The sequence below is a fragment of the Triticum aestivum genome, chromosome 2A (assembly GCF_018294505.1).
Source record: "Triticum aestivum cultivar Chinese Spring chromosome 2A, IWGSC CS RefSeq v2.1, whole genome shotgun sequence".
NCBI lineage: Eukaryota > Viridiplantae > Streptophyta > Magnoliopsida > Poales > Poaceae > Triticum > Triticum aestivum.
The window spans coordinates 529,972,711-529,983,016 of record NC_057797.1 but is presented as its reverse complement, the minus strand read 5'-3'; the positions used below and the strand labels follow the sequence as shown (position 1 = coordinate 529,983,016).

The window sequence follows — 10,306 nt, the reverse complement described above, 5'->3', positions numbered from 1 at the left end:
GACCGACGGCCCTGCCTCGCAGGGTCCGCCGATATATCATTGTGCTCTTCCATACGATCAAACACCGAGGAGGTCTTCTGTCTCGTGTCACGGACAAAAGTATCATTTCCCACTTGTCTGTCCAAATCCCCCTTCACAACCGAGTACTGCCTAGGCCCCCTCTTCCTCTCCCTGTGGACTTCATATCTGGGGCTGCTTGGAGAGCGAAGATCTGTTGTATAATCTGGCCTCGGCCTTCTCACATAATACCCCTGTCTACGTTCACGCCCTCTGAACTGACTTGAGGAACCAGCTTCATCCTGATCCCATCGTCCTTGCTGCCTATAATTGTGCCTCAACTCCTCTTGTTTCTCTTGTTGGCGTCATCTTAGTTCAGAGTGCATGTCTCCCTCCCTCTTTTTCTCCAACATGTCCCGAAGATCTCTATCATGTGTTGCGTCTTGACGCCCTTTCTGTTTGTTGGGGCTAGAAACATCCTCTCCAATTCCTTTACCATCCCCGCCAGTGCGAGAAACAGCCGGAGTGGTAAACTCTCTCTGCAGATTACGTTTAGTTGGAAGATCACGGACAGTTCCTGTCTTCCTTCTATCCCTGTCACCATCGCTGGATCTCACGCTGCCATAGCTGTTTGCACTTACCGATGGTGCGTGTTGGGATCCCTCCTTAGGTCCCGAAGAACGACTCGGCGAAGCCCTTAGCCATTCTCCCCACTGCTGATCCGGATCCACCGCCGGCACACATCCGTTCTCGCCATGCACTAGCCGTCCACACTTAAAACAGAAGTGTGGAATCTTTACATACTTAAAATCGAACCATGTTTTCTCTACATCCTCCTCAGATTTCTTCAAATAAAATCCTCTCACCAAAGGCTCACACACTGGAAGTTTAACTCTGAAACGCAGCTCCGAGCCTTTTGCAAAGCCATCTTTTTCCACGTCCACTTGCACTATTTTTCCAAGCCAGTTCCCAAGTGCATCCCCGAAGGCTTTTGAGCGCTTGTCCAAGGGTAGATCTTCAACCTGGACCCATATATCGACAGAATCAAAAGTCGCCTCGTAGCTCCGTCATAATCCTTGAGCACTAATACACTGAAATCGAATTGCCATGGTCCATTGTTTAGAGCGTGTCTCCAGTCGCCCTCACTTCCAAAATTCACCACAAATAAGTTCCTCCCAATGATCTTGAACTGGGCTTCTCTGTGCAGACCCCAAGCCCTCGGCATAGATTTCTCTAACGCACGCTTGTTGGGAGAGAAAGCTTTCCCAATTGCAGACCACTTCGCCGGCCTAGAGTTTTCCTGTTCCGCATCCTTAAAGACGAAGCCCATGGCCTCCTTCTCCGTCAGCACTAAGCCTCCAGGCCGTTCAGTCAAACTAGCCGCCGCCGCCGCTGTTTTGCCATCACCATGGGATACGGAGGAGTTCCTGCTCTGAGGGCCCAGTGGCGTCCTCATCGCTGGGTTCGTCGCCTCCTTTGGTGCCGGCGGACGCGGCGTAGCTGCTGTTCCCTATGTCTTCAGACCTGACGTCTTCGCCGCCACAGGAGTAGCCGCCGCACTCCTCGGCGTCAACGTTCCATCCTTCGTCCTCTCCGCCATGTCCTCTCCACCAGAAGGAGAGCAACACTCTGACCCGCATGTAAGGAATCGCCGCCGATCCCTCCCGTGCCGCCGAGATCCTCGCCGCCACCGCTCACAAAACCCTAACCCTAGCGCTTGAGCCGATCGCCTGGCAATCGCCTCAATCGCCTATCCGTGTTTTACGTGCGAGGTGGACCCACCAGAAAATAGGTATAATAAATTAATATAATATCCCGAATATGATTAATTTAATTAAAAAATGCCACTATTCATTTGCTTCGGGCCGGGCTCGGGCTTGAGATTTTTTCATTGGGCTTTGCCAAGCCCGGCCCGAACCCGACCCGGCTCGGGGAATGATCAGGTTTAGGTTGAACTGAGAAGTACTTCGCCGGGTGGAAGAAGTACCATCCTCTCTTCAGGATCTTCTTCTTCCTTTGTCTCCGAACCTTGTTATGAAAATACTATCTGTGTAGTGAGATTAGACAAAAATATGTGATTACGATACCTCCATGTGTTTTCCATCCTGGGATCAAAGGTGATGGTTTCTTTGAAGATATGTTTTGTCTATATTTCTCTCGTGCCATGAAGTTGCGTACATCCTGTAGAATTTGGATACTAAATTACTTAAAGAAGAATATAAATATATGCATTTTATCTTGATAAAACAAACTAAATAATTTTTGGTTTTTATGATATGACTGATGTCTAATCATGTGTTAATCACATTCTGTCCTTAGTGAAGCTCATCGCGACGTTCAGGCCAACGCATTGGCTGTTTTGAAGATAGCATGGATAGTAGAATTAAGAAAACTTGATATGACACTTTCTTTATGATAGATAAGGTTTAAGGATGGTGCTCTTCTTTGCATTTACCAAATGTTGTGGATATGGAGACAACTCTGCAGAAAGAGATAAGTTGCAGTCTAGCGAAACTATATATTTGTAACTGCATGTTTGCGACTGAGGGTACAAAGTCAGATACCAAGTTCCAAACTCAGGACTTGACAACCTAACAGGTGAAAATGTATAGATTTGCCCCTTTCCTTAACTTCGATACAAAAGAAACCAGATCTGAAAATATTCAAAAACTAATGTTCTTTTTCGGCATTCGCTATAGCCCTAGTTCCAGCAAACCGTCGGGTTCCTCCACTGGCGCATGAAGCGTGTTTCAAAAACATGTCATTAACCAAAAAAAAATCCGATACATAAAAAAAGTAGAAAAGAAACATACAAAGAATAAAAATTGTCATTCTCTAATTTGTAAAACAAGCAGAATTGGTCCAATAGAAACTTCAAGAAAAAATGTTTTATCTAGATAAGCCCAATAACTTTGCCATGGTCCAAACACTATTTTTTTTACATAGAAGAGAAAAATGCTATCTCTTAATAATAAAAATGCCATATTATTAAACCTTCATGTGCAAAAACAAACTTGACTTGCTAATATTAGAAAATAAAAATGTCATCTGCTTAATAATGAAAATGCCATCCTCTTAATATAAAAATAGCATGTTATTAATAGTAAATCTGTCATGTACAAAAACAAACTTGACTTGTGAACAATAGGAAAAAATGTTTAAATTTTCCATGTGACAAAGTTCAAAAGATTCTAAAAACTGACATGTTATTTTTTTAAACGCCATGTACCTAAGAAGAAGAAAAATATATTTTGCAATCTAGTAAAAAAAAGGAAGGATCGGCTGCGCGGTAGTGTTTTGAATAGGATAATGTTCGCTAGGTTTTGTATCACAGCCAACGAGTTTAAAATTTGGCGTCTCTCCTATCCCCTATGCCAAGATTCATGCAACGAATCCAACATAAGAGAGCACGTTTGCCGGGATTGGCCCCCTGGCAGACGGTCGTCAGTTAACATTTCCGTATTTTTATGTTATTAATTCATACTTTCCAATTATGTGTTTTCATTTTTTTCTAACACTTACCAAATATGAGTGTTGGGTGACCTATTACCTCATTGAATCTTTATCCTTCATCTTCTATATCTAAATATCTAGTCCTCACTAACCTATTTCTCTCAACATGCAAGCATGCCACCTCATTATGAAACAAATGCTCACTTCTACATGCAACCATACATAGAAAAAGGCCCACCTCAATCTGCAGTTATGAATGCCATTTTTCATTCTATTATGCTATTTATATTTACTGAATTCTTTACAACTCTACAATTGTCAAACACAATAAACCATACATATTTTCAGTTTTAGTTTTCACATTATTATTTCAAATATTCATGTCACATACAATCAAATATCTTTGAAATGTATTGTAAAATATTTTCGCAACAACGTGCAGGGTATCATCTAGTTAGAAATAATGGACGGTCAATAATAGATGGTTAAATTTTTTGTGGTGGAATCAGTCCATCGGGTTCAATTCCTACGTCTGCTCGCATATCTCCTGAATTTATTTCATACTCTCTGTGATTATTCTTTCGACTTTGTCGATCTCAAGATATGTCAGCCCACCCTCTTAAAAGTGCTTGTAGGAAAAAGTATATGTGCGTGCCGTGATCATCTGTGTCTATCCTGTCTTTCTCACACAAAAAAAAGGAAAGGAACACGAATTGGCCTCGACCTTCATATCCGTTTCTTCCACTGCACAACGTGCCATCAAGATTTGTTTTCTAGAAAGTTAGTAATAATATGTATTCATTCATTCCATTAACTCCTCTCTTGCCAGTCAATTCTTTGGCACTCCAGCAAGGCAGTAGAAGGAGATGAGAGGGGTTATGTTAGGTATAATCTTGCCCAAACGGACAAAACGAACAGTACTACACAGCCGCTGCCTCCTTCTCTTTCAAAAAAGGCTAGGATTCGTGCCTTTCGTCAGCGCCGTCGCAGGTTTGCCTCGTTTTCTGTGGCCTTAGGGCCATGGAGCCGGCGAAAGGGTTGTGTTGTTAGTCGTTTTTTTTAATTCTGTGAGGGTTGTGTCTTGCTCAAGAAGTTAAGACGGCAACGACTCCCTGAAGATGGAATAAAGATTTTCCCGCCTAGTCCTCGTTCCGGTGATGGGTCTAGCATCGTTGGTGATCGTGTGGAGGTGTGTCTCTAGCGGATCTATCCTCGATGAATTTGCTCGGATCTGGCTGTTGTTCGTCTACGTTTTTGTGTTTTCAGGTTGGATTCTTTCAATCTACTCTGGACGCGTTTGATAGTCTGTATTAGGCCCAGTCAGGCCCGCGCGGAATGTTTTTGGCCTGTTTATTTACCTGGTCGTATTGAAAAGTTGACCAGCACGAAACTCAAAGTACATCTCAGCCTGCATCTGGAGGAACGTTCTATCATTCGTTTCTACCGGGCCAGGCTAAAGCGAGCCACCTTCGAGTGCACATGGGGGCTCTCTTGCACGAGAGCATGCGAGTCGTATACACCATGTACATTGTTTCTTCTCCCACCTTTAGGAAGCTCCTTCTCTAATCTTATTTCTTAATTCCTTTTTAATACACATAGTAATGCATCAATTTGAGATAAGCTCTACATGGAAAAGATGTGCATCGTTGTTATGGTTCCATTTTTTGGTCAATTCATAGTTTCGTCGACTGTAAGCATTTAATTTCACGTTCATGTTTAAAGCTATTTTGGATGAATTTTATCAAATTCATCGCGCATTGAATTCTCATTTGGTCAGTAGCTTCATCTTACAGTTTTACACAACTTCGGTGTTGCACATTTTCTGTTTCGATGATCTAGATGATTAAATCTAACTTCTTTTTCATAAAGTATATATGCATATGTGTGATTTGTGTTAATGACACTTCTTAAGCTCCCTCTCCTCTCTTTCTGCTACACCGGCGTTATCGCTGGCGTCACTCCTCTCAGACTCCTCTCCCGCATGCTATTACACTAGCGCCACCGTCGGCGTCGTTCCTCTCAACCTCCTCTCCCATGTCCTACTACACTCGCGCCGTCATCGTTCCTCTCCATATTCTCTCCCATGTCCTGCTACATTGAAACCATCACCGGCATCGTTCCTCTCGCCTCCTCGCTCGCGTCTTACTACAATGGTGTCGTCGCCATCGTCGTTCCCCCTCGCGTGTTGTTGCATTAGCGCCACCGTCAGTGTCGTTCCTCTCAACCTCCGCTCCCACTTCCTACTACACTAACTCGGTCGTCATTCCTCTATGTGTCATCTCCCACGTTTTGCTACACTGAAGCCATCACTGACGTTGTTCCTCTCGACCTTCTCGCTCGCCTCCTACTATAATGGCGCCGTCGACATCTTCGTTCTTCTCGGCCTCCTTCTTCGTGTCCTACTACACTGGTCCCGTCATCATCGCCATTCTTTCGGGCCTCCTCCTCCCGGTCCTACTACACTAACGCCGCCATGGCGGGCATACTGCATTTTTTCTTCATCATCCTCTGCCTCAACGCCCTTCTATTCGTTGCTCCACATGGACTTTCTCTGCGGCGATGGCGCTAGCAAATAGTTCACTGCACCGCCGATGAGGTCGCTCGCCCGCGACTCCATGCTCGTCGTGTCGGACGCGGCACGACAACCACCGCCTACCATTGTTGCCGAGACACTCTAGTGTAACATTGTGTGTTATGGGTAGCTATTAAGTCTTAATCATATTTCGTGCAAGCAACCAAACAACGTGCACTCATCTGACCACATACAATGCGAGCAACCAAACGTGGTGCGTAGAGGCATCGTTACAATGCAGGAAGAGAACATGCAGGCAGCCAAATTAAGTGCAGATGTTGGTTTTTGGCCTGCATTTGCTCAGCCAGGCCCAACTGAGACAAGTATGCAAAAGGGCAAAAAACGATGCAGGTAACCAAACGCGCCCTTTATTCCTCATTAGCGGCGGTTGCTGCTCTGGTGCGTTGGTCCCATGGGACCTTAGCACGATGACTTTCTGACTGTCTACTACAACAAGTTGTGCCCGACTCCAACGAGGGAGGGGCGATGACTGCGACGCGCCTTCGGCTCGCTTCAGTTCTTGTAGTCGTCGCTAGGTGGTCTACGGATCTACATGTAATTTTTATTATTTCTGATGTTCGTTTTATTGTCATGATTGAAGATGAATAAATCAAAAGTTTTCTCGCAAAAAAAAAATCTTTGGTACTCCTTTCTATTCATTTCAGCTCACGGCGTTTTCGATCGGAAGAACAAAAGACAGCTTCACGATTCATGGCTCTGTTCGTTCTTGAAAATGTTTGATTTCGTCAGGTCTCAACCTATATAGGCTAACACAACACACACACGCAGAGCCCGACGAAAAAGAATGACAACACATGACTTGATCGAGCATCGCTACTTGGCTCTCAGACCTTGACATTGCCATTGCCGTCGCTGCCGGCGTTGTGGTCGGCCTGCTCGTCGATGTTCCTGACGGGTCCCGTGAACCACTTCCTGGCGTCGACCACCCACCAGAGCATGATGAGCCCCAGGACGACGCCGAGCGCGATGGGCGCGTAGTTGAAGGTGTCCATTTTGATTGGGTACACGGTGGGGAGCAGGAAGACGGAGCAGGTGTAGCAGATCCACAGGAACGCCACCAGGCAGACGGGCCGGCTGGCTCCCCGGAGGTAGAACGGCCCCGGGCGGAAGTCCTCCTCCCGCATCACCATCCGGGCGAAGATGGGCACCGCGTAGCCCCCCACCCAGCCGATGGTGGCGATGGAGGTGATGGCCGTGAACACCACGTTGATCCACAGGATGGGCAGGCCCAGCAGCGCGCACACGGCGGCGCACAGCCACACCGCGTTCCCGGGCACCTTGCGCGTGGGGTGGATCTTGCGCCACACGCTGGAGAAGGGGACGCCGCGGTCCCGCGACAGCGCGTACACCACCCGGGCGGCGCTGGTGGTGATGGAGAGGCCGCCGAAGAAGAATGAGCCCCAGATGATGAAGAGCAGCACGATGGCGCCCGTCGAGCTGCCGTACCGGCCGTGGAATGCGTCGTAGAGTATCTGCGCCGGGACGAAGGTGCCGGCGGTCTCGTTGGCCGGGTCGTACAGGTAGCTGAAGTCCTGGATGCTGAAGGTGAGGGCGAGGATGTAGACCCAGCCGAAGACGGTGATGATGCCGATGCTGGAGAGGATGGCGATGGGGCCGTTCTTGTCGGCGCCCTTGGTCTCCTCCGTCAGGTGCGCCGCCGCGTCGTAGCCGTACAGCGAGTACTGGCTCACCAGGAGGGACAGGACCACCGCGTAGGCGCCGCTGCTGATCCCGGTCACCTCCGGCGTCGTCTCGAAATGCGTGAACACGTACGACGCCGGCTGCGTCGTCTTCGCCACCAGCGGCAGCATGATCACTATGACCGTGCCGCCGACCACCTGCACCACAGCATCAACGACACTGTCAATTTTTCTGCAGTGTGCCTCTTTCAGTTTTGATGACTCAAAGGAAAGCATTGTGACCTGCCACCACATGGAGATGACGTCGAGGAAGGCGATGACTTCCAAGGCGAAAGTGTTGAACACGGCCCAGATGAAGGTTAACCCGAGGTACATGACGAGGAACAGCCAGCGAGGGGCCAGGTAGCCGCCGCCTTTGTTGGTGCCGGTGCAGAGCAGGATTATGCTCTGCAGCACCTGGGATCCTGCATAGGCCTGCAACAATGGAGACGCAAAATTGACACACCGGACAAGAGATTTACTATATGGTTCAACCAAATGCAAGAGAAATGAACAAGAACGGGCAGACAGGCTTCAGACTTTCAGTTATGACTCCCAAGTTAGCATGAAATCAAACTATATATATGATGAAGCAACTGACAGAAGGGCATACCTGAGTACCAATTCCGGCAATGAGGCCTATGGCCTCCAGCCAAGCGCAGCACCAGGATGCCAATGGACCCCACACCGGGCCAGCGAGATGAGCAGCCCAGAAATAGAGGGAGCCAGTTGTCTGTTGTCAAACAAGAAAGAAAAAAAACTCTCAAAAAAACAAGTTCAAAGCAGAGCACGTCAGCCGTGATCAGAATCAACGAGTCTTTTACCCTGAATAATACTCCTAATGAATATGGCACAAGTCATACAGCACAAGTACAGTAAAACAGTACATTCAGAATGCTACAAGCAGAGCAGAAACAGAGCACCAAAATTATAATCACAGATAGGCCTGATTCGAGAATCTGGGAACGGCGGCATGGAGTGCAGGGAAGTTCCGGGAAGGTGTAGGTGTGCTTACGGGGAAGGAGGAGCAGATCTCGGCCATGGCGATGCCGACGAACCAGGTGAAGAAGGAGACGACGACCCAGCCCCACACGAGGCTGGCCGGCCCGGCGTACTGGAGGCTGCTGCCGTACAGCGGCGTGATCCCCGTGAAGAGCGTCATCGTCGAGAAAGAGATGGCCAGCGTCTTGAACAGCGTCTGCACCAACAACACATGCAAAGAAACATCTCCATCTCTTGAGAAACCAGGAAAAATAGAGGCCGACAAAACGAGACGCAATTCGCAAGCCGGTCATGGAAGATCACATCACGCCTCTACGGCACGGACGAAGAAAATTAGCCAACGCGGCCGCCACAGTTTTACCGAAACACGCGATGTAACCAGCGTCTCATCTCATCGGAAAACACAGGTGGTTGCAAGCCGCAGGGCGGCAAATCCTCCTCGCCGTCGCCGGCGAGTCCATCTTTGCCGCGGATACGTAGAGAGCCGATACAGACCCATTTTGCAGGGTAGAGAAAATGGAAGGAAATGATGAGGGGCCGTACAGTACGTACCATCTCCCTCCGGAGCTCCTGCTTGTAGCCGAGCTCATTGAGGCGCTTCTCGCCGGAGTCCACCACCTCCGCCCCGGCCATGGCGAGTACCTACCGTCCCCGCCGCCCTTCTCCAAGGTTTCCCGAGCCCTCCTCGATTTGACCAGCGCGCGCGCGTCCACGGTGATGCCTGCCTCGGGAAGGGTGCGGCGGAGCAGGGAGGGAGGGAGGGGGTGAAGGGAGCCTATCTATATAGGCTTTGCGGCGGAGCGGCAGAAGTCGGTCCTCTCGTGACAAAGCTCCCTTCCCTCTCCCTCTCGTGTGCTGGGGAAGAGAGGAGCGTAGGCCGCGCGGCGTTCGTTGGCTTGGTGGTTCGTTTGCGGCGCGTTCGCGTTCGTTTATATTCCGTGTGCTGCGCTGATGAATTCCTTGCCTTGGCTTGGTTTGTTTATAGGGTTTCGGGCTGTTTGCCGACTCGATCAAACTCCTTCAGTTGACTACTAACGGGATTCTCGGAGTCAGAGGCAGCTATCCTCTCTGACTCTCCCTCCTGTGTATACCGGGAAAATGGCATGCGCACCACACTGGTATTGTTTGTCTCTAAGTTCACTGCAAAAAAAAAAAAATGGGATTTTTCTCTTAAAACATGTGTAAATATACGTTGTACGTGTATTTCTAACAAACGGCGCATATTTCACTCCATATATGCTCTACTAGCGTATACGTAGGTGTCAAGTGCTAGCAATTAGCGAATCAATCTGTTGTTGAGTTGGTTAGGTGGACAGTGGTATTCCCAACCCATCAGGGTTCAAATCCTGGTGCTCGCACTATTTCTGTATTTATTTCAGGATTTCCGGCGATGCGCTTTCAGTGGGAGGAGACGTTCCCGTCGACGACGAGGCGCCTACAGTGACTTCGTAAATCTCAAGATGATATGCCGGCTCAGTCTCTCGGAGGTGCTCATAGGGGTAGGGTGTGCGTGTGTGCGTTCATAAGGGTGAGTGTATGCGCATGTATATGAGCGCTTGTGTCTGTACTGATGCTCAAAAAA

General features: G+C 48.4%; 1 protein-coding gene across 1 annotated transcript; it reads right to left on the bottom strand.

Annotated features, from left to right (window-relative positions):
• Positions 1 to 6,650: 6,650 nt before the first annotated feature.
• Positions 6,651 to 9,678, bottom strand: LOC123189253 (amino-acid permease BAT1). The gene is made up of 5 exons (XM_044601630.1): positions 9,277 to 9,678; positions 8,738 to 8,920; positions 8,336 to 8,455; positions 7,966 to 8,157; positions 6,651 to 7,881 (listed from the first exon to the last, which is right to left on the bottom strand). The coding sequence occupies exons 1-5, from the start codon at positions 9,355 to 9,357 to the stop codon at positions 6,868 to 6,870; spliced, it is 1,590 nt and encodes a 529-aa protein (XP_044457565.1). The 5' UTR covers positions 9,358 to 9,678; the 3' UTR covers positions 6,651 to 6,867.
• Between the last annotated feature and the right edge of the window lie 628 nt (positions 9,679 to 10,306).

Bases quoted from the DNA above. Each gene is read 5' to 3' on its own strand.
- LOC123189253 (XM_044601630.1), bottom strand. From the start codon at position 9,357: ATGGCCGGGGCGGAGGTGGTGGACTCCGGCGAGAAGCGCCTCAATGAG. The intron at 8,456-8,737 runs GTAAGCACACCT...GTTTGACAACAG, and splicing joins AGATCTGCTCCTCCTTCCCC to ACAACTGGCTCCCTCTATTT. The intron at 7,882-7,965 runs GTCACAATGCTT...GCTGTGGTGCAG, and splicing joins TCATCTCCATGTGGTGGCAG to GTGGTCGGCGGCACGGTCAT.